Source organism: Leuresthes tenuis, unplaced genomic scaffold (genome assembly GCF_036924035.1).
Source record: "Leuresthes tenuis unplaced genomic scaffold, fLeuTen1.0.hap1 SCAF_17, whole genome shotgun sequence".
Lineage (NCBI taxonomy): Eukaryota > Metazoa > Chordata > Actinopteri > Atheriniformes > Atherinopsidae > Leuresthes > Leuresthes tenuis.
In genome coordinates this window covers 32,156,815-32,184,690 of record NW_027325371.1, presented here as the reverse complement: position 1 = coordinate 32,184,690, position 27,876 = coordinate 32,156,815, and the positions used below count along the sequence as shown (strand labels likewise).

At 39.8% G+C, this 27,876-nt stretch overlaps 1 protein-coding gene across 2 annotated transcripts; it reads left to right on the top strand.

Annotated features, from left to right (window-relative positions):
- Window positions 1-198: 198 nt before the first annotated feature.
- Window positions 199-26,546, top strand: pdxdc1 (pyridoxal-dependent decarboxylase domain containing 1). Of its 2 annotated transcripts, none has more exons than XM_072368406.1 (23): window positions 199-426; window positions 3,732-3,828; window positions 3,935-4,003; window positions 4,602-4,706; window positions 5,686-5,832; window positions 6,493-6,682; window positions 7,097-7,165; window positions 7,252-7,330; window positions 7,423-7,507; window positions 11,818-11,866; window positions 12,039-12,140; window positions 12,265-12,390; window positions 12,799-12,849; window positions 15,996-16,056; window positions 17,071-17,141; window positions 18,506-18,611; window positions 18,730-18,904; window positions 19,628-19,746; window positions 19,939-20,060; window positions 20,379-20,471; window positions 20,627-20,723; window positions 22,306-22,404; window positions 23,152-26,546. In XM_072368406.1, the coding sequence occupies exons 2-23, from the start codon at window positions 3,752-3,754 to the stop codon at window positions 23,436-23,438; spliced, it is 2,379 nt and encodes a 792-aa protein (XP_072224507.1). In that variant the 5' UTR covers window positions 199-426; window positions 3,732-3,751; the 3' UTR covers window positions 23,439-26,546. The 2 variants fall into 2 exon arrangements, with proteins under 2 accessions (XP_072224507.1, XP_072224506.1); XM_072368405.1 differs by having other exon boundaries at window positions 5,683-5,832.
- The last annotated feature ends 1,330 nt before the right edge of the window (window positions 26,547-27,876 follow it).

Sequence of the window (27,876 nt, the reverse complement as noted above, 5' to 3'; positions counted from 1 at the left end):
GTCTTTTTTTTCACGATACAAACGCATCTACTAATCAAGACTGTGACTGATGATATGTAACATATTTATAGGCTACTCATCAGTTCTAGTTCCGTGTCCCGTGCTCTTTACAAATATTTTCTATAAGACACCAGCTACCACCGGACTGGCCAGTCCTGTGGTAGACGTGACGTCGGCGGTGCCAGCGTGGAACGCACGTCGCTCTGCAGGTCCAGGAAGTAAACTGTCCGGTTCAATCTCCGGTGTTTAAGAGAGAAGTCGGAGCAGTTCATACGTGTTCCGTTTATAGATTTGAATACAGCACTTCAACAGGCTTCCTCGAATTCTTCTGAAGGAATTCACAGCCTTCCCTTGTCACGAATCTTCTGCGTCCCCCTCCACGGACCGCAGACCCCCTGAAGCTGTCATCTGTGTGCGCTGCTGAAGGTAAGTGAAGGAGCGCGAGCTCGGTGTGGAGCTGTTTGTCTGCTGTTAGCTAGCCCGGTTCATCCGCGCTGACACCCTGCTTCCCTTCCCACCACCCCTGCTCCACTGTGATAAAGCTCCACCACACCTGTACGTGTGAGTGGGACAGGGCAGCTGCCTGTGTCCGCTAAAGGAGAGGCGGCTGTGGATACAGCAGCCTGCGTGACCGCTGCTTTAAATCGCCCTGAAATTGACAACGACAGTGCACCTGCCGGATCCGTGTGCATGGACGTCAAGGAATCAGAAAAAAACAAAAACGTCACAGGATGGTTTATGTTATTCACCATAACGTTAAAAGTAATGTTGCAGTTACATATTAACTAGGCTATGCAATACAAATATTACTGCTACTTCTAGTAATGTTGGGCATATTTTAAAACATTACCAGGAAATGACTAAGAAAATATGACAGCTTCAGCTGCAATACGTTTCACTGGCAGGTTATTTTACTACAACAGATGTAGTGAGAAACTTCTCATTCATTTAACAACCATGTTGGAAGATTATTTTTGTCGTGGAAAAGATTTGATTCTGTTTCAGAAGGGTCAAATTACTGATCTGTACCAAATACGCGGAGCAACAAAGGAATAGGCTAAAACTGCTATTGTTGGGATGAGAAATGTCTGACAAATTGTTTAAACCTTGACAGATTGTGGTGAACCATCATCTTCGAGTAAGAAATCTGGTTCTGAAGGAAAATCTTGAATGATCAGGATCAGAGATCACTTAAACCTTTGGTGAAATCACATCTAAGACAGAGTATCTACACACACTAATATAAACAGAACTCAATGAATTGGGACTAGAAACCCATGTCGACATAAGAAATCTGCTTATCCATGTTTTTTGTGGGAAAAAAAAGGTTCATTTTTACATTTTGGACTCTAAGGCAATTGAATGTATTGTATTGCATGTGTTCTGAGTCCATATTTACCCCATTGAGTGATGGGAACACCAGGGTAAGAGGACCTTCAGGTGAAGTATTGCACCCACCCTGCTTAGTGCCCACTTTACAAGCCTGTGGGGGCAATCTTATGATCTGGGGTTGCCTCAGTTGGTCATATCTAAGGTTAATATGACCAAAAAATGAAGTCTGCTAACTCCTTGAATTTGCTGAATGACCATGTTTTTCCGTCTTTAGATTTTCCTAAATAATGGCTAAAATGACAATGTCAGAATTCATTAACACAAAATACTAATGAAAAATGAATGGAAATGAATGTTGTGACATTACATAGGCTTATTAAAATGATGCCATTGCGAATGCATGGTGTAATCGAAGGTCCAACATAAGATTAGTGTGAGAGAAAACTAATAAACATAAAACAATTGTTGAAATAAAGATTTGTTCTGCCTTTATTTTTCACATGACCATCGTATTCCTGTAACATATGTCTAAAATTAAAGGTAAAAATTAATTCTGTTGTCGTTGACATGTAAACATTGTTCATTTCCTCCATTCCTGTAAAGATTGTTCTCCAAAGATACATCCAAATCATCATCTGTAATCTTCAAACCCATTTCTTTTTCCCATTTCTGCTGTGCTTCCTGTTCTCTCCATCAGTTTCTGATATAATGAAAATATTGGCCACCATTTCTTTTAATTGTAGGCTCCAATTATAATTCTGATTATTCCATTTCCCTTTAAATCTACATTGTACTTCAATGTCATGATTCTCGTAGTTGTAGATGCCTGATAGTCTTGGTTGTTCAATGAATTGTTCCACGTAAAATGTCATGAAAAGTCATGATAATTCCTTTTTTATCAGTGTATATCGCTGTCACACAATTACAAATCCATGGTTTGAGTCTCTGGTCTAAAGTACCTGGAACAAAATGTCTATCCTGGGTAATTCATCTGAATGATTGAAGCTTTTTGTCTGATATGTATTTTCTTACTAAATGAAACACAGTTTTAATGTAAATTGAGTGACGGTATCCATCTGTTAAAGCAGTTATTTTGCAACATTTTTTTCTCCAATAGACTTTGGATTTCTCTTCCTTGTAGATGTCACTCTATATTCCTCCATTTTGCTCTGTAATCCTTAGTACCCCAAACAATTCTAGGTTTGATTTGTGCTACAAAAAATATTACAAAGAATTTGGCAAGTGTTATGGAAGTTTTCAATCGCTTCCTTCCTAATACCTCTGATGAGCAATGAAATGAGACACTTACTTTTTCTGCCGGCTGGCTAAGTTTTTATTCTTCGTTGCAAGGAAAAAGATCAGTCAGTCCACACCATTCAGCGGCAATGGTATGAAAAGATCCAAACAAAAGGAATACAGAGCATTTATACCTGAAGAGGGGGCTTTGTTCTTGAGGTGTGTAACCACACCTCCAGGGTTGGGGCAGGATGCAGTCTTGATGATAATTAAGAAACAGGAGGTTAAAACAATTATCTTGTCTGAGTGTTAATTAAGAGGTAAATAGTTTAAAACAATTAGCGTGTCTGGGTGATACAAATGGTTAATGTGGACTGGAGAGTCTGTCAGTCCTGAGACATAAAATTTACCATCATACAAGCCATTCCTTCTTTGCTTTTTTATTTTTTATTTAGCATTTTTGAATTTGAATTGAAGTGTTTCTCTGGTATCTCAGTTGAATAGATGACTAAATAGATGAGTAAAACATGGGACTATGTCATCTGTAATCTAGTTGGGCTATTTTTTAATGATCTGTTCACAATATTATTATCTAGTATATATTCACATGCTAATGTGAGTGGAAAGACATTTCATGTTGCATCATTTTAAAAATATAACAATCATCAAATAAAGAATTGTAAGAATAAGGCCTGAATGAGTCGATGACCCTTTTATTCTTTATATACACTTCCTTTCACGGTGCCACCCAACCTTTAAACTCAATTTTATGAGCTTACTGTGAACATCTGAACACGCCTTTAGTTCATCTTTCTTTTAAGAAAGTAGTATGAATTAAAACTTAATTTGCTATAATTATAACATGAATGCTGACAAAAGGGAACTTTTCTCTTAAGCAGAGCCTCTCAACCATATGGCATTTTCAAAAACAATCCAAATAAATGAGAACCATAGATATTCTCTTGTTTATAACACATATTCTTCTTGCTGACCAATATCTGGTGTACACATTATCCAAAATGCATCTCAGGCAGGTGCTGCTATGCTAGCAGTTTCTGCATGTTCTTGTATGCTGTGACTGCAAGATCAATGTGTTTGAATGTGTGTTTGTGTATTTAGCTGAATTCAATGAAAATTTAGTCTTCTTCTTCACTCCCCCCTAGCAAGCACACACACATCCTGGATGATGGTAGACGCCACACTGACTCAAGTGGGAAAGAACCTGAGTGAAGCCATGCGGATCCTGGGAGATGGACAAATGTAAGATTAAAGACTGCTTTCTGTGTCCTTGTAATGAAAAATCAATTAACCAATGATATAATGTGCAGTAGTAATTCTTGGCTCTGTATGTTTTCTATCTGTTAAGGGAGCTGGAGGCAGGAACAGGAAGGCGGAGTTTCAGCAGAATAAGCATCCCAGGACCCCTTCAGGGAGAGTAAGACATGCACGCACAAATGCACACGCACACACACATAAACGTTTCCTGGAGGCACCTACTGTACGGGTACTAATACAAAGTAAGTTTTGATTGTTTTGGCAAGTGTTTCCATGTCTGTCTGTCTGTCTACCTTTGGGCAGATTGTAACATGATGACATTTTGGAGCGTAAAAGCTGTGTTGACAAACAATTTTCATTGTGAAAGTGTTGCTTAGTGACTTTCTGTTCTATTTATTTATTTATTTATGTGCTTGTGCTTTAATTCAACAATAATAATAATAATAGATTTTATTTAAAAAGCGCTTTTCTAAATACTCAACGACACTTTACATAAAATCAGCAAAACAATATAAAATAGTACTCTAAAAACATTACACTGAGGTTAAACATTAAAAGCAAAATATTGTATAACGATGCATTAACACATTCAAGAAAAACAAATATAACAGCAACAAACCTCAAACACACTCAGATTTGGAACAAAAATAAAGAAAAGGCCTGCAAGACACAATTACTGCAAACAATAAAATGTTGATGGCAGATCAGAAGTTAAAAGAGCTGAAGCCACCAACTGTTCCCTGTGTGTTCCTTTGCAGTGGTCAGGATGTCGCCACTATACTGCACCTAGTTCACAACCTCATTCATGAGGAGGAGGAGGAGGAGGAGGAAGAGGAAGAGGAAGAGGACAGGCCCAACCAACGGTGAGTAGAACGATTATTGAAAACAAAACAAGCTTTTAAACTCATTTTGTGTCAAGTTTGAGTGCTATCCACACACTTCCAGGTGCTCTAGTGTCTTCCAACAGTTCAGATACATGCATGGCAGGTTAATTAAGGATTCTAAACTCACCATGGGTATACGTGTAGCATATGCACTAAGACTAATAAAGAGATGCAGCTTAAATCAAAGTCTATGTTCAGACTATGTGGTGAGAGAGTTTTTAGACGATGAATCCAGTAGTGTTCCCTCCTCGAAAAGAAAACACCCAAGTTGCATTCTCTTGGTCGGAGAGTTACCTTCTCATCCCAATGTATCTTAGAGAGGAAATATAACGATTAGGCTCAACAACATGTGCTGCAACAGAATAATTCTTATTTCTGTATCTGATAGTACTTCTATAAGCAACAATTCAAGTCTTTTGTGCTCTACATTTATTTATCACAAAGACAAATGATACAATAAATTGTTGACTTAGTGTGGCACTATATAATGTCCTTGATAGAAATGTCTTTACCTGTATGAGGGTGTTTAAAACTATTACAACAATAAGTATAGTTGCATTGACTAGAGGAACCATAGCGGTAATTGGTCCCTGAAATAGGAGCTACAATAGTTTAAGCCGGAAAGTGATTATGTCAGATATTATATCAGATGTGTGACAAGGGCGTGACCCATGTAAGAAACAAGGGCCTTTTTCTTACTAACACTGATCTTGAGGAAGGCCTTAGGGTCGAAATGTCGATCAATAAATTTGGATACATGTGGAAACAACACTTTTCTTGTAACGTTTTTGAAACCATGGAATGTAGCCATACATTCTGGAAAGGAAGAGTACTAACACTGATCATTTCATGACTGATACATGGCTAGTTACAGAGAAGCTGTCGAAGAAGAGTGGAAGAAATGGACAGGCCTCAGTACGACATGTATGATAACTTTGCTGTTTGGTGTCTCCAGTAGGATGCGCAGTGTTGGTGAGCAGGGTCATATGGCACTGCTGGGTCACAGCTTGGCAGCTTACATCTCAGTGTTGGACAGAGAGCGACTCCGGAAGCTGACCACACGAATTCTGTCTGACACCACGCTGTGGCTATGCAGGATCTTCAGGTACGACCATGCAGTGCAGATGCTGTTGTGTATCGGTGATATGATGATTAGAGAATGCTTCGACAGCACTGTAGCTTACTTTAAAAGCCTTTAAAGATGTGTCAGCTCAACAAAGCCCACATTAAAAGTTTCAGACAGGTATGTGTATGGTAGTGGCTTGTTGGTATTTACAGTACCACTTTGCCACCATCCTATTAGCTCTAAATCTTGTATCTGAAAATATCCTTTCAGACAAAAGTAATGACTATAATTACTCTATGACTTCCTCATACTGTTAATGGCTGTGTATTGAAAGCCTGTAGCTTTTTAGAACCAATGTGAGATAGTGATTACAGTTTCTTTTTTGTTTCAACCATGTAAAGTACATTCAATTGTAATGATATACGATGTGCACTGCATGTCAAATTTACAAATCATGTTTGTAAAGTTGGGAGGGAAATACCTTCATAAAGGTGTATATTGGTTTGAAAACAATAAAATCTCTGTGTTATTGTATCATGTCAAAAGAAAAAAATACAAAGTCAAAAGTAAGCAGTTATGATAAATGAGTTAAGACACTGACTACTAAGTTTGCCTGGAAAATCGTGGGAGCTCAGATTTGTTAAGTCATTTGTAAGCGTGACTGTTCTCACTCCCACCAATCCCTCGTCTGTCCCACAGATATGAGAACGGTTCCGCCTGCTTCCATGAGGATGACCGGGACGGCCTTGTAAAAGTGTGTCGCCTCTTAATCAATGCTCGCTATGAAGATTATGCCACTGAGGGCTATACAGCCTTAAGCTCCAAACAGCCAGTCATCTACCAGAGCGCCTCCTGCAGGCCTGGTCTGGGACAGCATCTGTGTAGTCAGGTATGAGGGATGAAACAATCACACACTACATACTGTAAATCGCAGGAACTCCAGTTCCTATGCATGAATATTACATGGAATCCTCTCTTAGCAACCGTTAGGCAGGGAGCAGACCAACATCCTGACAGAGGTGTCAACACAGTTTCCTGTCAGAACTTTTAGAATGAAGCAAAAAAGGAGCACACAATGCCGAGATTTTGAGTTAGCTGTATCCAGGAAGCTAAATGTCATGTGACTGCTACTAAATCTCTTGGGTGAACTGTGACTCAAATAAGGGATCATGAATCTGTTGCTATAATACCCAACCCCAGCTTGTATATGGAGATGTTTAATATTAAATACAGAGTGTCCTGTTTTTCATCCAGTTGCATACAAAATAGAAAGTGATTTTCACATTAGTCTTTGTGTTATTAGCTTGGCTTGCCTCTCTCCAGTTTGTGCACAGTGCCATGCAACACCATCTTTGGATCCCAACACCAAATGGTAAGAGAACACAGATGCAAAACATGCATAAATACCAGGTAGTTCAAACGCAAATTTGTCACTCAAATGCTGTCTGTTGCTGTCAGGATGTTGCCCTGTTGGACAAACTGATCAAAGACGACATAGAAGCTGGAAAGCTTCCTTTGCTGTTGATTGCCAATGCAGGTGAAAGAAAGTTGCATTTAAGACATTGCACTTGGCATGCATATGTATTACAGAAGTTAAAAACTTTTTTTTTCCTTCTTTTTTCTCCTTAGGTACCCCTGGAGCAGGCCATACTGACAAGTTAAGTCGCCTGAAGGAACTGTGTGAACAGTACAGTTTATGGCTTCATGTTGAGGGGTGGGTCAGCTCCAAACAATAGATTCCAAAATGTTTGTTTGATCTTACATCTTTGTGTGAAGTGTAGAAATGGAAATGGTTAGCTTTGCTTAGCATGAAGATCAGAATTAAGGGGACAGCTACGTGCAGCCCCAAAACTAATTTGTTTCTTGTACAGTAGGCTAATGTGTTCTTTTCAGAGTTACCTTGGGTGATCAGACTCTCTGATGTGGTGACATACTGATGTCTCACCATTGATGTTGTGACACACTCATACTCAGCCTCCAAGCATGTCATTCAAAAATTCCTCTTGAAAGTTTATCAGAACACAGCTTGCAGTGTATACTACTTTTGTTGTCCTCATTTATCATCCAAGGGGAGACAACAAAAGGAATGCTGTTAAAACACATACTGTTAATGCTTTCACATATCTTAAGATCAAATTGCAGTTGCTGCAGTAAAGTTGTGATGTGTGTAAAGCATTAGAAAAAGAAGTCTGTGAGCACAACATTATTTCTGATACCTGATAATGGTGCTGGTGCTATTTCTATCTAATCTGTTAACGGTACCACATACAACTCAGAATACAACAGAGACCAGTGTAAACTCCACAAAGCTCGCTCTACTTAATATTAGATATCTGTCCAATAAATAATTTCTTTTTCTGACAGAAACATGGTTAACAGAGAGCACAAGTGCTAGTATTCTTAATGAAACAGCACCCCCAAATTTTTGTTCAATGGATAAATGCCAGAATGGGAGGAAAGGTGGGGGAGAAGCTGCCTTATTTAAAGATACATTTCAGTGTAAAGAGATCTCATTCGGTGATTTTACTTCTTTTGAATATCTTAGTTTTATTTTAAAGGGTGCTCCTACAATTCTGTTCTTAATTATTTACAGATCTCCAGGATACTGTGCAAGTTTTATTGATGAATTTTCTGAATTATTGTCTGTTATTTCGACTGATTTTAACCATTTTATCTGGACCGGGTATTTTAACATTCACATAGATAATATGATGGATGGTAATGCCAAAGAATTTTCTTCTGTGCTGGACATGTTTGGTTTGTGGCAACATGTAACAGAACCGGGCCACCTTCGAGGTCACATTCTGGACCTGGTCATGTCTAAAGGTGTTGATATTTCTTCTGTTGTGGTTATTGATTTGGCCTTGTCTGACCATTTCTGTATTTCATTTGATTTATTGATCACTCAGAATGTTCAAACAACCAGCTTCTCAGTTAAGAAGAGGTACATTAATGAGAGAACAAGTGCTCAGTTTAGGGAGGCCATAGCTATGTTACCAACAATGAGCGCAGAGTTGGTTGACAGACTGCTGGATCATTTCAACTTAAACATTTTAAATGTAATGGAAGCTGTTGCACCAATAAGAATCAAGAGCACCTTGAGCAAACAGAAAACACCATAGAGAAACACCACTGTTGTGAGTGTTGATAGACTCAGATCTGACTTTCAGCAGCCACATCAAACCTGTCACCAAGGCAGCTTTTTACCAACTCAGAAACATCAACAGAATTAAAGGTTTTCTCTCCCAAAAAGACCAGGAGAAACTCATCCATGCATTCATCTCCAGTAGACTTGATTACTGTAATGGTCTTTTAACCGTCCATCCATCATCTGCCGCTTATCTGGGGGTCGGGTCGCGGGGGCAGCAGCTTGAGCAGAGAAACCCAGACGTCTCTGTCCCCGGCCACTTCCTCCAGCTCTTCCGGGGGGACCCCGAGGCGTTCCCAGGCCAGCCGAGAGACATAGTCTCTCCAATGTGTCCTGGGTCTCCCCCGGGGTCTCCTCCCAGTGGGACGTGCCCGGAACACCTCCCCAGGGAGGCGCCCAGGGGGCATCCTAACCAGATGCCCGAGCCACCTCATCTGACTCCTCTCAATGCGGAGCAGCGGTTCTACTCCGAGCCCCTCCCGGATGACTGAGCTTCTCACCCTATCTCTAAGGGAGAGCCCAGACACCCTGCGGAGGAAACCCATTTCGGCCGCTTGTATTCGCGATCTTGTTCTTTCGGTCACTACCCACAACTCGTGACCATAGGTGAGGATGGGAATGTAGATTGACCAGTAAATAGAGAGCTTCGTCTTCTGGCTCAGCTCCCTCTTCACAACGACGGGTCGGTGCAGAGCCCGCAACACTGCAGACGCCGCACCGATCCGCCCGTCAATCTCCCGCTCCATTCGTCCCTCACTCGTGAACAAGACCCCGAGATACTTGAACTCCTCCACTTGGGGAAGGATCTCATTCCCGACCCGGAGAGAGCATTCCACCCTTTTCCGGCTGAGAACCATAGTCTCGGATTTGGAGGTGCTGATTCTCATCCCAGCCGCTTCACACTCGGCTGCGAATCGCTCCAGTGAGAGCTGAAGGTCACGGCCTGACGACGCTAACAGAACCACATCATCTGCAAAAAGCAGAGACCCGATTCTGAGGTCGCCAAATCGGACACCCTCAACGCTCTGGCTGCGCCTAGAAATTCTGTCCATAAAAGTTAGGAACAGAATCGGTGACAAAGGGCAGCCCTGACGGAGTCCAACTCTCACCGGAAACGTATCCGACTTACTGCCGGCAATGCGGACCAAACTCTGGCACCGGTCATACAGAGACCGAACGGCCCCTATCAAGGGGTCCGGCACTCCATATTCCCAGAGCACCCCCCACAGGACTCCACGAGGGACACGGTCGAACGCTTTCTCCAAGTCCACAAAACACATGTAGACTGGTTGGGCGAACTCCCATGCACCCTCCAGGATCCTGCCGAGGGTATAGAGCTGGTCCACTGTTCCACGGCCAGGACGAAAGCCACACTGCATCTCCTGAATCCGAGGCTCGATTATCCGACGGATCCTCCTCTCCAATACCCCCGAATAGACCTTACCAGGGAGGCTGAGGAGTGTGATACCCCTATAGTTGGAACACACCCTCCGGTTCCCCTTTTTAAAGAGGGGGACCACCACCCCAATCTGCCAGTCCAGAGGCACTGTCCCCGATGTCCACGCGATGCTGCAGAGGCGTGTCAGCCAAGACAGCCCTACAACATCCAGAGCCTTGAGAAACTCAGGACGGACCTCATCCACCCCCGGGGCCTTGCCACCGAGGAGCTTTTTGACCACCTCGGCAACCTCAGCCCCAGAAATGGGAGGCCCCGTCTCCGAGCTCTCCGACTCTGCCTCTTCCGAGCACGTGTTGGTAGGATTGAGGAGTTCCTCGAAGTACTCCCCCCACCGACTCACAACATCCCTAGTTGAGGTCAGCAAAGCCCCGTCCCCACTGTAAACAGTGTTGACTGAGAGCCGCTTCCCCCCCCCTGAGACGCCGGATGGTGGACCAGAATCTCTTCGAGGCCGTCCGGAAATCGTTCTCCATGGTCTCACCGAACTCCTCCCAGGCCCGAGTTTTTGCCTCAGCAACCGCCGAAGCCGCAGCCCGTCTGGCCTGTCGGTACCTATCAGCTGCTTCCAGGGTCCCACTGGCCAAAAAGGCCCGATAGGACTCCTTCTTCAGCTTGACGGCTTCCCTCACCACTGGTGTCCACCAGCAGGTTCGAGGGTCCCAAAAAACCGGACTTCCCAAAAACAGCATTAAACATCTGCAGCTCATCCAGAACACTGCCCCTAGAGTTTTAACCAGGACTAAGAGATCTGAACACATCTCACCAGTTTCAAAATTTTTACCCTGGCTTCCAGTCAGTCACAGAATAGATTTTAAAAGCCTACTGATGGTTTAAAAATCCCAGAACGGTTTAGGCCCAAAATACATCTGTAATATGTTCAGAGAATATAAACAAAGCAGAGCTCTTAGATCCAAGGACTCAGGTCAGCTGGTCCAGTCCAGACTAAACATGGAGAAGCAGCATTTAGCTGCTATGCTGCAAACAAGTGGAACAAACTGCCAGAGGAGATTAAACTGTCACCAAATGTAGACATTTTTAAATCCAGGTTAAAAACATTTCTTTTCTCATGTGTCTATGCATGAAATCTGCACGGTATCTTTTAGCTTATCTTGACTGTTACTTGTTTTTATTCATTTATTTATATTATTTTACATATTTTAATGCTTTTTCTGCTCCCTACTGCAATGCTTTTATTTTATTTAAAGCACTTTGAATTGTTTTGTACATGAAATGTGCTGAACAAATAAATTTGACTTTGACTTTCATGAAGGTCACATGATCACAAACAGTCTATGTCATGGCAGTGAGACCATTGAATGTATATTTTTTTTTTTTTAAAACCAACATGTACTGAATTTTAATCACTGCTGCTAATACTGTATTAATGGTATTTATTCCTATGTGTTTTATTTTTCAGGGTCAACCTTGCAACCCTGGCACTGGGTCAAGTCACTTCTGCTATAATGGTAATCCAGCGTTCGAATAATAAAATAGTTAATAAGATTATAATTTTTTTTTCCATTGCTGATACATGCCAACTTTCATGGCATTGCTGCTAGTATTATCCTCTCATCTCACTTTGATTAGAAGCAAGACACCAAGTTAATGCAATCTTGTGATGCATTTCTCTCATTTCAGGCCGCCACCAAAAGTGACAGTATGACACTGACACCAGGTCATTGGCTTGGACTGCCTGCTGTAACTGCTGTCACCCTCTACAGACATGAAGACCCAGCACTAGTAGGGTCACACTGTTGTCATACAATCTGAGAGAACTGCATGTTTTGTGGCATATTTGGATTACCCTCTCTATTCCTGTTCCCTGATCCCCTCCCTTCTTGGGGTGTCCTTTTGTGCACTTCAGTCTTTGGCAGCAGGGTTGACCTCCAGCCAGCCCGTGGAAAAGCTGCGAGCGCTGCCTCTCTGGCTCTCCCTACAGTATCTTGGTCACAATGGAATAGTTCAGAAGATCAGACACGCCACAGCTTTAGTAAGCATCACTGTAAAAGAAACCAGTGGTCCTTTTGATACATGTTTACAGCCTTTGTTACACTTTTTAACTTACTTTGAAATGAGAGCAAATGAAAACACAGATTTGAACTATTTGTAGTATCATGTATTGGTCCATTACATAAATTACCCAAACGTGTCCAGTTAACTCACAAGTTGTAATGCAACAAAATAGCAATAGTTTTTCAAGACACTGTATAGTATGTCCAGTGTAGTTTTGAAGTGTGGATTAGCTGTAGCTCTAGTCTGAATATTAAGATTACCAAGACAACAGTTAATACACACACAGGAGATGGTGTTCATCTTCTTATCTCATTTTTAAGTGATTTGTGAATTCAGCATTGACCTTTGATATCATAGGCTGCACATCTGTCTTTCTCCCCTACAGAGTCAGCAACTCCTGCAGAAGTTAAAATCTCTGGCCTCCATCAAAACGTCGGTATGTACTCTCTACGTATTTACATTATTAACAATAACATAATCTCTATCACAATCTAGTCAAGCTTCAGATATTTTGGAATAGGTCTTAATGAGGGACGGTTCTCTGTGACTTAAGTATAAACCGCAAAATATCCAAAACCCTGCCAGTGTGCCTGGTGAACTCATGCTCATGTTTGTCAGTTGGACTATATAAGTATACGAAATATCACCCCATTTACAGTTGAAATGCATAGCTTGAAATAGAAATATTGATTAATTATGTGTCATTTACTTAATAGAAAGCATTGTATCCATGAGTGTTTCCATTCTTTATTGAGTAACTTCTAGACCTTGTAACATACTAACTAATCACAGCCAAACGTTCGACAAAACCCATTTGTGTTTGTAGGATGTGCTTGAGACCGAGATTTCTTTCATTGAGGCTTTGAAAATGGTAATGTCAGAGTTTTACTGACCCTAAAACAGTCTTTGGGATACAGACTTGGTTTGAAGGCTTGTTCACTGGCATCCACTGAGGTCAAATGCTGTGTTCATACAAACACTGTGATGTGATACTGAGAACCTAGATTACTTGTTCTGTACATTAACACTAATACGATCCAGATGCCGTGAACAATCAGAGTGTTGGGGGTCCCAGTCTTAACACAGTGGCACTTAAACTCACTGGAGCTGGGTTAATGAAGGATAAAGATGCAGATGTTGGGGCCTTCAGTACCACTGTGTTTTCGATATGTGTTTGCGTTTTCAGGTGTGTATGAGAACCTCTGTGTGCGTGTGTGTGTGTGTGTGTGTGTGTGTGTGTGTGTGTGTGTATAGCTGTAGTTATAGTCAGTGTGGGTTACCTTGGTTCCAGGGCATGGTGTCGCCGATCCTGCCCATCTCCGGGGCTTCTCTGCGGGACATTCTGGGCTCTCTCATACTCTCTATTGTAGGTGGGACCAAGCCTCTCCCCGTCTTCTTTATGGTCCCCTTTACCCACCCCTTGTTATTCCTGTTTTTCCTTTTTTTTTTTTTTTCTTTCTGTCACTGCTGATCATTTTCCTTCACCTACATCAGCTCTGCAGTAATGGGTCTCCATTGGCTGATGGACTGTTCACTTCCTCCTAAATTCTTAGGATGTGGATCACTAAGGCATGTTCTTTGAGGTACTTCAGGGAATGCCTCTTCGCACTCATTATATTTTGTTGCCTTTGGAAGAAATACAGGGGTCATGAATAATTATTAGATGTGTTATGTGCTGTTGCATCCCATCACTCCCTTTACCTGAACAACTAAATATCTGCAAATGTCCTTTTATCACAGACTTATTCCTCCGATTGGATTAAATGGCAGAAGTTCCTGGCTTATTTACGAGACTCCAACATTGTCATGTAGTCTCATCAACATGTCTCATGTCTAAGTTTCTGATTTCAGACATATAACCCAAGAAAGCAGAGAAGCCAGCCATTCATATAGCATCTAAAACATGATGTGAACCATTGTTGTGAAGTCTTCACCATCCTTTACTCCATAGATGAATAGTTAGAATATTTTACGATACATCTTTGACTATTGAGTTTGATTTCTAGAAAACATCTTGATCACATTCAAAACAGATCAAGTGTGCCAGATGACTTCAACCTTCCAGTTCAAGAGCAACCCTTACTGTCATTCACTTGACCTATAATGAAGTTAAATAACATCTATATATGCTGTAGATACTCTTTGTTGTCTATTCCAGACAGTTTTTAGCAGTGATTGTTGAGTGCATATTATCAGTGGTATTCGGGAAGCTAGGGCATGGTAATCTTTCTGTTAGAGTATGTTGCCACATGTACATGGCTTTTCATGTGGACTGCCTGAACCCTAGGTTTTCTTTCATATACTGTATGTATTTTAGCTCTTGTGTGAGATTGGTATGTTGTCTAGTGTCAAAACATTGATGTTGTTAGACGTGCTGGACCTTGTTCCTCTAGTTTATACCCTTTGGGTCCACTGCAAAAAGAAATAAAATAGGAGAGGAGAGCATCTGAATGATGTCTGTGCCCCAGCCTCTTACAAGTTTAACACCCTCAAATAAATATTTATGCCTTATTTGTGAAGCTACAGCAAAAGATTGTGTAAAAGCCAGGGGAAAGAACAGCTGTATCATTAAACTAGGAATACGACACCTTTCCCCAACTGCCATTTTCTGAGTTACCTTGAAGGCATATCTGACTTTACATGGACTTATGTTGTTGAGTCACTTTAGTAATGAACGAGCAAAAGACACTGAGAGAAAAAAATGAAACCCTTATTCCTCCAAGACCTTGTCTCTTTTGTAAAATGATAAAAATGAATAGACATTTCCACCATGGGAAAGGTTTCAGATAAATATGACTGACAACATTACACATGCTTGTAAATTATTCATGACCCTCACATCCACACCCTGGAAACAATGTTTAATCATTTCAGCACCCCCCAGGCATGATTCTTGACTTTACCTCGCACCTGGATGTAATTTATGATGGCTTCCTTTTTTGTTTTATGTGCAGTTTCAGTGGTATAGAAAATGAAGAAATGTATCAGATGCAGATCCTCTGAGATCAGATATTTACTCAATTTAACCCTGAATTATCAGTCTAGTTTACTTTAACAACAGTATGAAGGTAATGCTAAACGGGAGACACCATCCAAAGATGTGTCCGGGTGTTGCTGGCATCAATAACTTGGCTGCAAGGTTCATAGACTTGCTTTCACCAATTTTATAGCGATAATGGAAAAGATGAAATGTCCAGTATCACCTGAAAATATGTTTAAATTTAATGTTGATTATTAAAAGTGTTAGCCCAGATACTGTGTAGCAGCCACTTCATCTGCCCACCCAAGTTTTTTTTTAAGCCAGAGCTATGGGTTTGGGTTTGGGTTTGGGTTGCTCCATACCACTGAGATGCAACGAGTCAGGGCCCCACCACCATACAGAGCAGTTTGATTCAAACGAAAGCTGGATGTGACAAATAGTTACAACTACCATGGACATGACTTATAGTCATTGACAGAAACTCTTGCATACATTTTAACATTGCACCCTTTCAACTAATGACATTTTGCATGTTATTCGGTAGATTAGGTATTGTAACAAACATTTTCAATGCCTGAAGTCTGCTTTTGTGTGTTCAACAGGTTGAAGATGAACTAAACTCTCCTGTGGTGTTGTTCAAATTCTCCCAAGAAATGAGTGCTGGTAAAGGTCTCACAATCTGAACTGTACACATAAATGAGCAAATTTCTATTATCTTTTTTCATTTACGAAAATATACACAGTAAGGTATAGCATCTGTGTTTTTTCACGTTTTTTATTTGCATGATGTTTAACTGACTGAATGTTTAGGGAATGTTGTGTGGAGGTGCTTAGCTGTTCCACTTGTGGCTGAGTTGGGCTAAAAAGGCAGAACACACTTTCTTTTTCTCTGCCTTGTCACATGTCCAGTGTAAAACCGTCTGATAGTAGGAAAATATCAGTTGTGATTGTCTAGACGAGTGAGCTACAGCCACAGATTTACAATCTATGCTTCAATTTTGTAAGACAATGAAGACTGCCTGCATGCAGATAGTTGAAGGAGCTAAAAATGTCATCACAGTAGCAGGTGGTGGTCTTCGATCCCCCACCAGTCATGTTTCTGAAGAAGTAAGAATAACCACAGTTCATGGTTAAGTCCAATGTGGAAGAAGCTCGAAGTGCTTTGCCACTGAGTTCTTTTAGATGCTAAGTTTGTGTTGTTGGTAATTAGATTAGAAGGCCTATATAAAGCTTTGTTGGCTTGTTTGTGACTGTTGAGACTGATAGTTGAACTCAGGCTGAATTGACATTTGGAGCTTCTGTTTAAAGAATTGTGCGGGGATTTGATTTCAAGCAATAAGTTCTATGTTATTTGGGGCTGAAGGGTTACAAAAACAGATCCTCACACAATAACTGTTTTTGATTGCCATAACATTGAGCAGAAGTGGCAAATGTGGGTCAGCATTTCTGAAAACTGCATTTTATCAAATAGTCTGTCAATGCATCTTTTACTTCATATGAACAGATTGTTTCGATTTTCTCTTGACTCAGACAGTATTATGTCAATACTGTATGTTCGTGCTGGTTTGTAACCAGACAGTTCATTTCACTAAATACCCACAGTTAACAGTAACCGATTGGCACTGTCCCATTAGTTACATCAATTCTATTGTGTTTCTTCAACTCCCGTGTTATAAGGATCAAGTGGGGGTTCAGTGGATGGCTTCTGTGCTGGCGAGAAAGAGGTGCTTAGTACCTTCAACAGATGGGTGAGTATTTCCTTTGTTCCAAAAACTTATGTAAGCAGTGTAAAATAAAAAGAATGCAATGATTTACAAAGCCTGAATTTAATTTGAATACTATAAAGCAAATGACTGGAAGAGCTGTTCTCTGCTTACTGATTTAATTGACAACTATTCACAAGGAGGATGATCAGAGAATCTGAGTCCTTCAGCAATAAAGATGGGAAGAGGCTGTCTGAGTAAGATAGTTCAACAATATGAGAATATTCCTCAGTTTAGGGGTTTCATCATCCTTATATCAAGAAAAATATAGAAATAACGTAGTAGGCTCACACATGGCACTGCATCAAAAACACAATTCTGTGGTTGAAATCATTCCATTAGCTTTGGAAAACTTCTGGACTAAGAATAGTTGAACAAATTAAAGCAAGATTAGGAGACGACTGCAAACTTTCTGGGTCCAAAATCATTGAAAATGGACTAAAGGAATGCACTCATCTGTCTCACGGCCTGACAAATCTGAATCCGAAATTATCCTCAAGCAAATTAGGAGAGAGATCATCTGACATGTTATCACACAGTTCAAAAGCCACTGGTGATTCTGTGGGTTGCATTACTGCATCAATGCATTAATTGCATGAACAACTTGGACAATATTTACACCATCCATGTCTTTTATGATCCAGGCCTTTTCCTTATTTCAGCAAGACAATGCCAAACCGCATTCTGAATTTATTACAACAGCATGACTCCATTGTACAAAAGTCAGGGTACTAAACTGGCCTACCTGCCCTCTTGCCTGCCTGCCTGCAGTCAGACCTATTATCCACTGATAACAGTTTTTTATGCATTATCATATCCCAACTTAAACATTTTTTTTTATAATATCACACATTTTAACAAATCAAATCATTCCTTCCTGGTGTAGCTCAAATCCATTCATCTTTTTCCCCCTCCTATTAATTATTATTTAGCTTATTATTTAGCTTTCTGCAAACCTCAGTTTTAACCTTTGATAAGGCCACTTCACTCTACCTGCTCATAAAGTGTTAAGGGGCTCACTTTATATGTATTATAGTTTAAAAGAGGTACCATTGCAAACATTAGTAGCATGGAAACAAGAAATCTAATGAGTTCAACATTTTATTTTTCAGATGTTAAACCTACATCTTTCATTGTAAATTAGTGGCTTTGCTCTTTGTAATCAGTTATCAGTAACTTTTATAAGTGTCAGCTTGTCATGACAATGTTGATATGTGCATCATTCCAGGCTTGAAATGTGAACCATTTGTTACTGCGGGTCATCATGGGTTAAAGATCTAAACTTCTAAACAGGTCTGTTGTCACTGTTTTAAACAGACTAGCTGTCTTTTCAATTTTCATGCTTGTAGCTAGGTGAGCAGCTTGCTCAGCTGGTACCCAACAGTGGAGTAGCTGTAGTGGAGCTCGAAGATGAAGGGACTTGTATTCGCTTCAGCCCCCTTCTGACTGCTGCAGGTAAAACGAAACAAAACCTTTTCTCTGCACAAATTATTAACATCACTAATATACTATATATAAATATTGTTAGTTAGGGCAAAAATATCCCTCACTGGGACTTTTCCCTTCCATCCAGTCCTAGGTACACAGCAAGAGGATGTTGAGGACATGGTGGAGAAGCTCGTAGAGCTGGTGCCTTTGATGACCTCCACAATGAGCCTGAGACCGGACTTCAGGGAGGAGATTCACCGTCATTCACCCTCACTCACATACATAGAGGAGCTCAGTTGGCCTGGTCTAGGAGCTGTCCGGTAAGGTTGGATTCCCTATTGAGAGCTGTTTAGTGGATGTATCAGTTAATTGTGGTCTCGCGTTCAACGACAAATGAAATAAGTTGTAAAGTTGTTTAAGAGCAGAATTCCTCTGTCTGAAAAAAATATGAAAAAGCTTTTAATTTATTTTATGAAGTCGTCCCAGTAGAGGTGTGTGTAGAATTCCCTCCGTTAGCTCTCCTATAGCTGCAAGTAGTTACATAACAGCAGCTATGAGCTAACAGAGCTATAGTACACGTTCATTCATTCATTCATTCTTCTTAAAGTATTGGTGAAATAAGGACAGATAATGCCTCATTTAGAGGCTGCATCGTCCCTGCCCCATTAACTCCTTAACGTTATATGGAATTACGCCGATTGCGAGTTATCTAAATAGCTTTCGAAGAACGCCGACTTTCACCAAACTATTCTTGGTGAGTAGATAAACGTATTTCATGCCAGAAATGAGGTCTAGGTTTAAAAATACCGGAGTTCCCCTTTAAGTTCAAAGATACCGGTCAGCGTTTCTGTTGGTGCAGACAAATCTTCTTTTTTAATTTACCACAGCATCATCGCTCCTACATTCTCAGAGTTGAAACGAGCAGTGTTGCCTATTTCTGTACTGCATATTGTCATTTTTCAGTGTGACATTGTCCTGATTAGACCTGCTTGGTGCTCGTTAGCATCTGAATATGTTGCTGTAATGGATGTCTTGATGTCCAGGTACGAGCTACAGGCTGAAGGACTTGATGAGAGTAGGAGGAAGCAAGGCCTGGAGAAAAGTAACAATGAGCTGCTGAAGAAACTGCAAGACCTCGACACTGACATCATTTTCTCCACAGGTTAGTGTTTCCTACATCTGGGCCACAATGTGACGGTAGCTGATTTTTATTGTATTTCATTTTGTTATTTCTCTATAACAATAGCATTTCTTTTTTGATGATTTATACTGCGGCAATATGATTTCCCTTCAGGAATTGATAAAGTATTACTGAACTGAATTGAATTGAATTGCATTATTTATCTCATCTCAGGCCCTGAGTTTGTAACAGAAGAGAGCTGCATCTTTGTGGGCATGGTGTCTGAAGATGTTGACGTATCTGAGCTGGTCGATACAATAGCTGCCATGGGGAGAGGCATAGAAGAGAATGGAAGGGTAACTGCTATATTCACTTTAAAAGATAGTCCCACCAATATTTCTCATTAGACAAAAAACCACAGGAACAGATTCATTTCAAAAGCCCAGTATGTTACTCTATTTGACCTGCCCCGATTGCACTTTTCCTGCCACTTTTAGTGTCTGCTTGAAACATGTTTGAGCTTTTGTCTTTTGTACTTTTGAAAAAAGGCTGACTATGATAGTAGTTGCTCTGGGTGGTAATTCTCTGTGCGTTCAGTCTGCTCACTTCTTCATGCAGATATGACTTTTGTTTGTTGCCTTAGACATTACATTAGAAACTTCTTGCCTCTGCAGCTGTTGGAGAACATGACAGAGGTGGTGAGGAAAGGCATCCTGGAGGCAGAGCTGCAGCTGCAGAAGGCCAATGAGGACAAACTCATGGAGGAGGTGAGTGTGTGTGTGTGTGTGTGTATGTGTGAGTGTTTCTACTTATATACACATCAAATGTGGTAAAAGCATTCTTTCTTTCTTTTTGCTCTTGACTGAGGGTTGACTGTGATTCCATTTAAATGTGTGACTTCCTTTGTGTCCTTGTGTTTTAGGGGATGCTCAGGCAGCTTCCTTTGGTTGGCTCTGTATTAAATTGGTTCTCTCCAGTTCAAAGCAACATAAAGGGAAGGACATTCAACCTGGCAGCAGGTACTACAGTCTACTGTCTTTAGGGTAACTGATTGGCACTGAAATGCAGTAACTCATCAGTATTCTGTGCTCTGCAAAGCTGTTTTTTGTTACAAGTAGTTTATCTTATTTGTACATATCTTCCCACTTTTCCTCAAGACTGGGCTTTTCAGAAACTCTTCACACAGTCCACACTGAATTAGGCTGAGGAGCATATATGAGTGGTACAGTGTATGTCAGTATGAACAGTGTAGCTTTTTGAAATTGCTACATCTGAGTTTAACTACTATGTAGCTGTAATGTTTTCAAATGATTATATGAAAAAAACAAGTTTTCAGAAAGTAAAACGTTATCAGAATCTAAGTGTTTTTCATTGTAACTTTTCCTAAGACATCAACAGAGGAAAGTTTAAATCTGAGTGAGGATGTTCTAGTTAGAAGTGTGTTTTTCAGTCCAGTAACAAAATTGATTAAGGAGGTCCTGTGTCATATTCATATGGCAGATTTTTAGTCTTCACAAAACTTAGTTACCACTGCTTTGTCATCACCTTTGCTGAAAATATGCATTTGGTGCTCTTTCGTCATGTTTCCATCCAAAAGTGATTCGAATCACTGGGAAAAAGAAATTTGAAATCATGTGTGTTTCCATCAAAAGTACGGACTTGGGTGAAAACTACTAACTTGCGCAAGTTTTCCACAGGTTGGCATGACAACCAGCCTGTAAACGTTTTACCGGCTTCCCGACCTGAAGTGTATCACTATGGAGAGAGGACTTATTAAGAATCGGGCAAGTGGTATTGGAGCTGTCAGCCCAGTTAGTCCTGGCGATTAGAGGAGCTGTCATGAGGAGAAGGCGGCAAGAGCTGTTATTTAATGCCCTTAATTGCCCAAGCAAAGATCGGTCTCCACCAACGCCCTTATGTGGGAAAGAAGGCGTCAGCAGGACTTCTGGAGTGTAGTGGTGGGTTTGGTGCGCTACGGCAGACTTGATGCGAACACAGCTGTTTCCATCCCTTTTGAATCAACCAAAACGCGGCGCTAGCGAGCGTATTTTCATTTGTGCGAATCAGGGGATTTTAATTCGAGTTATGGCGTTTCCATCATTATTTTCAGATGCGCATCTAAACAGACTGACTCTAGAAGTTATTAGACATATTCATTGTTGTTACATTAAAAAATCCAGTAACACAAATGGTTCACAGTCAGTGTGTTACATTGATCCTCGGTTCATCTTCAGTCTTAAAATGGTTTTGTGTCGTCCATCCTAAAGGCCTCCCAAAGTTTATATTTCTACTATGAAGCTCTTTTCATTAACAAGGGATCTCATAGATGGCCCCAAGCTTTCCTGCAATAGTTTTCCACAGTGTTGTGCTTATTGTTGGAATGGAGGTGACATTGTACACTGATTGTGTTTATTAGAGACACAATACATGATTAAAAGATTAAGTAGAGATGGAAGTTATTAATAAGTAGAAAATTGCTTGTTTTAATAGGCAAACTTCTTTTGAAACATGTTACATTGTTGTGATTTATGTACGGTAATTTCATAAATTTGATGTGTGCGACCACAGACATGAGTAGTTGTTAACAATTTGTGTCCATAGGTTCCCTGGATTCCTCAGAGGTGACGTACTCCACCAAGGCCCAAGCAGGCAGACCGTCCCTGCAAGACACTACCCCCTCCTCCTCAAACAGACTGCTGGGTAGGCTGGCCTTTATCTGTTATTTACCAAAGTGTATTAGCAGGCCAAGATCAATATCCTGTGATAAATCAACTTTCTAAGAACTAAGAAAGTAAGTGCTCATTTTCTTGTAATATCCTTTTTTCCAGACAATTGGTAAACTATTGCCAGAGTTTTGTCTTCAGAATATTTACATTAAAAGCTTGACAATTAAGAAAGGCTATTTAGTTTTTAAGCCACTGGAAGGTTTTTATTTTAGTTTTAAAAAAAGGTTTATATTTTAAAAAGCATTTTAAAAAGCTATTTGCCTTGCCTTTCTTTAAACATTTAGTAGCCTAACAAAGAATGCAATCTAAAAAGTGGAGTAAGTTCTAGTACTTTCCTGCATTTTTTGACTTCTGACTTTGTCCCTATAGAGCTCAGCTCTGTTGAGGGGGATCGGATCCACAGATTATGTAGATTACACTGCTAAATCAAAAATGAAGGTAAAGGATGTTAGGTACTCCTTATAGTTGGAGAACATAACTTCTGTGTTTGAGAGAGAATGTCTGTGCTCTCAAATGCTCAAAACATTTGTGTCAGTTCTTTCTAGGAGAAAAAGCTACATTTCTAAACAGCAGTTACACATGGGTGTCCCTCTCTTTCTTTATCAAAAATGATTTGAAGATTTAAATTTTGTGTGCAATATTTTGGAGGAAGTGGAAGATGGTCCTTTTGTGTCCCCTGTGAGCTCTGTCTGACACACATGACAATCATCTTGTGTCACAGGTCAGAGATTATTTCGACGACCAGGGGCAAGCTCTGACTCCATGAGTGAAACCAGCTCCATCGGACAAACTGAGGAGACAAGCAGAGAGGAAAGCACCACAGTCAGCAGTAGCATTCACCCTTCCACCTCTCCCTCTGTGCTGGAGACAACACAGTGCACTGCAAATGATGTCATACAAGAAAATAACCATGACGCGTCAGAGCAGGTGCACACACAGGTGGAAGCTGACGAGGCTGAAGAGGAGAGGCAGCCTGAAGGCCAAGAGGTCGAGCAGAGTGGGAGATAGAACGTCCTCCATCCGTCCTGTAAATGAAACCAGTCCGACAGATGTTATTCAGAGAGGTTTCTTACATTCTGAAGGAGCCAGGCTGGGCTGTTTGTTTGTGCTGTTGCTTCAGAATATCAGAATTATTAGAAAAATACACCCCTCATCATTCTTAACACTGTGAACTTAATGCTACTTACTAATGATAAAATATCTGAATATGATAGTCTTCCTCATTCCTGGCTCCAGCTGAGAAGTGTGTTCCCCCACATTAGTAAGAACGATCAACCAATCCTTTACAGAGACATGAGCACATTGCTTTTACATGTAATTATATGTAGAGATGTGAAAGTTCTTAGGTGAAATGAGCAGTTACGGGTGCCTTGAATTTTTTTTTACAGATATTGTTCTGCTTTCCAACTCCTATGTTACTGCACGAAAATATTTAGTTTGGGGTGCATTTTTTCTTTAAATGTGACCCCTCAGTCAGCTCATGGGTCTGTGCGTCCTATTGAATTACAGAGCAAGGGAGAAACAATATTGAACATGAAACGTTTATAGATTTCAACATTAATGGAACTGGGTAACATGCCTTTCATTTCCAGTTAAGCACTGGAAACCAGGCAGTTCAGTAATAAAGTCATTGCCACAGCAATGAAAATGTTTAGTCTTAACTTGCCCAATTATTCTCTTTAATAACCTCTGATAAAATAAGACTGTATCATTGTGTATTTCGTTTTAAAATGCCTATCATCTGCTTGCAAGCTTCAAACACTCCCCTCATAGTCGCTGTCAGTGAAAAGCAAAACTTACATTAATAAACATGGGAACATTTTGAGATTAAGAAAGGACATTTAGAAAAGAATGTTGCCATCTGAAGTTAAAAAGAAAAACGTCACCATATTATAATATGAAGCCATATTTTTCTTTGTAAATCCCTCCTAAATTACACAACTAATTTGTAGATTTATCTTTTAAGAAGCCAAGATAAAAGATAATAAGATAAAATCGTAATCTTACAAGACGTCATATTATAAGAGAGAGTTGTGATTTCAAAATGATTAGCTACATAACAAAATGGCAGATGGTATTGTTGATACAAGATGAAGTAAAAAAGTGCTAGTTTTTCATGAGAATTATCTAACTGAATTGTTTTCTTCTACAAAACCTTTCATCACTACAAGATTAAGTTGTGTTATGGTTTTAAAATACCATGTCCTTTCTTAAGAAAAAAGGGTAGTTCAAGTTGTAATGTGTAATGTGACATCTAAAGAAGAAAGCTGTTACTTTGAAAGTAAATGCATACATACACACAAACAAGAGGATGGTGCATTATTCGATTCACTAGAGTAGATCACAGACTGCACATATGTACAGTTTTTGTTTTCTCCTGCTAATATACAAAAATGCGTTTTTATATTAAGTCATTACTTACACCATTCTATGGGTTAATTATTGAAAGTGGAAAATGCTACTAATGAACAGAAACTATTGTATGCTTACTACAATTGCAAAGAGTAATTCAAATATTACTACAAAGGCTATTAAATATTTAACTTGGAGCTTTAACATTTTGTTTTCTCCAAAAATGAGAAGTTCTGTAAAAAAAAATACATGATTCATATAATATGATGACCCTTTCTCTGTTTTTGCAACTACTTTGTGACTTTTTTTCTTTAGAATATGAAGACTTTCTGTAAAACAGTGGCCCTTACTACATATTACATACTTACATATACTACATATTACAGTACAAACTCGTCCTACATGTAGCTTGGTATTTTTTATTTGTTTGTGAATGTCATCTTATTTATGTCATTGGGGAGCAGCTCTTTATATATACTGTATGAGGGTTATTTCTATTCTTTGTCAAAATGTTGTTGAGCTCTCTAATTATTTTGAAAACGATTTTAGAGGGCCACATAGATGATGAGGTATGGCTGTTTTGATTTTTTTTTCTTTTTTTCCTTTTGTTTTTTCCACATTTTTGGACAGCTGAGTATATTCTGCTATAGGGTTAGACTTCTTCAGACTCTTTTTCATTGGCTATTGATTATCAGCATGGACACAATTTCTTAAAGCTCCTTACAAAATTTAGTCTTTACTATTATTTGTATGTGTGGCTACCACAGCAAATCATTTTTAGAAATATTCCAAAGGCTCCTATACACTGAGCTTTAGCCTTGACCCACTATGATGAAAAACAAATGATGATCTGATACCTAACTCTTACTTACGTGTTATAATAATCAATCTTTAAGCCTAAAAAAAAATCGGAGGCTGTTGTGGCATACCTATGAAAAACACATGATAAAATGACACGTAAAACACATAATTGTGTGTGCAAATACGGCACCATCTGACACAGGTTGTTAGCTTGCTTAACGTGCAACAGGCCTGTTGGATCTCTTGCTGCAACTTACGCTGAGGCCTTAATGTTTCAGTGCCAGTGATATCAGAGGAGCTGGTGGCAAAAATGTGTCATGAATGCATACTTGGTGTAAATCTGATACAGAATCTTCTCTGATTTGACGTAGTAAAGCCTTTCTGATGTATTGTGTGCCATGTGGGATTGATTGGGAAAGACTTGTCCTGTAGTACTTGGAGTCGGGTGCTGATGAAATATTTCTTGAAAAACTGTAAAATGTGTAATAATGCAGGATGGAACGCTGTGAGGATGAAGATTACAACAAGAGTTGCACTTGTTCTATATATGATGACTTTACTACTGTATTGTATTTAATTTCCTTTATGGTGTAAATGAAGCAGAGTATTCTTAATGGTTCTTCCAGTCATGTAATTCTGATATTAAGATAAATCAAGAATTTTTTAACCTGATGATGTTTGATTTAATGTTTTAATGTCATTATCCGAAAGGTCTTTTGTTTTTTCACAGTAAGTTTAAAGGGTGCAAGAGTTTGTTATATTTTAGATGAATTCTGTCTCCACTTGTCCATTTTGAAGTTTTAAATTCAGTTCACATTATTCTATGGTTCAGGTCAATTCTATGTACGTCCCTCTTTTTGATTATCTGTCATCCTCTATACATTTAGGAATTGGTTATTGAATGCAACTGCCATCTTAACTATTTTATTTTTCAGCCCTAATTTTTAAATATATTTGTAACTATGCTGTAGTCCTTTCTTACAAACAGAGCAATAAATAAATGAATGAATGAGCAAAACAAAAACCAACAAAAAGACAGAAACAAACAACACTGCATGTGAAAGGGTTCTTGCACCTGGTTTACCATTGCGAGGTAAAGGGATATTACTTGAAGATATCTGATACAGGGAGTTAGTTTGAAGTACTCTGCAGAAAGTAGTTTATTTAAACTAGACTTAAATACATTGGCAAACTTGGTTTAGAGGCTGTTCAATCTGAGGCAATGACAGGTGCAGTGAAGATGGAATGAAATAAAAATTTTCCAGGTGAACACATGTGTCTGTGATCCTTCATCACCTCCACCTCTTCTAAGATAGAAATCACATTTAATTTATTCCTGGTCCTTCATCCACAATTATCTCCTTTGTCTTGTTTACATCCAAAATGAGGTGATGGTTTCCACACCATACCACAAAGTGGTCAACCAGTTCCCATTACTGAGCCTGTTGTCCATGACTGATATGCTCCATCTGATGCAACAGCAAATTCATTGGAGTATTTCTGGAGATGACTGAGCTGTGGTGGAAGTCTGGGGTTTACAAAGAGTGCGGTACAGTCCTCCTCTGTGCTTTTCTTGTGCTGCTGACCATTTTCTCAGACACTGGTCGTGTGTCCAGTCTCACAAACTGTGGTTTGTTTGTAGGTTAGTCAAATAGCAACTGTAGTGCTGCCCGTTTTGTCTAAATGACATCCTTAAACCTAAATCCCACACAATAAGTAAACTACTGGGTCCTGAAAGGTACTTACCTGCTTATTTAGTCGAGCCAATAAGTGTTTTCTGGACTTTCATGATGTGGCATGTTAGAACAAAAGAAAAGAAGAAAAAAAAAACAGATTTGACACAATACTATTTTGTATTGTATCCTGTACTCTGGCAGGATTCTTTGAGGCATAGACACAGCTTAAAAACAATATTCTTCATCAAACAGGTTCCAACTTTCTGACATAGCATGCACTTGATTCAATTCAATTCATCTTTATTTGTTATAGTGCCAAATTACAAAAAATTTCATCTCAAAGTCCAGAAGAGAGTTCCATCCAGGATTATTACAGAGACGGCTGTCAAATGGTGAAAAGATTACCAGGAGCTGGCTTTCATACTCAGTGAAAAACGACACTGTGTATTGTTTTTGCTGTAAGCTCTTTTCACAAAATAATAGGAGAAGGTGTTAATGACTGGTCGAATATCAATGCCAGTGGAAGCACTGGGTGTCAGGTGCAACTGTTGAACATTTTGGGGTTCAGTTAAGAGGGCCCCTTAACAGAATTTTGCCTAGGCCTAGGGCCCCATGAA

Coding starts and splice junctions, on each gene's coding strand:
- pdxdc1 (XM_072368405.1), top strand. CDS start 3,752: ATGATGGTAGACGCCACACTGACTCAAGTGGGAAAGAACCTGAGTGAA. Junction 6,683..7,096: donor GACAGCATCTGTGTAGTCAG/GTATGAGGGATG, acceptor TTGTGTTATTAG/CTTGGCTTGCCTCTCTCCAG. Junction 20,472..20,626: donor AGGACAAACTCATGGAGGAG/GTGAGTGTGTGT, acceptor CTTGTGTTTTAG/GGGATGCTCAGGCAGCTTCC.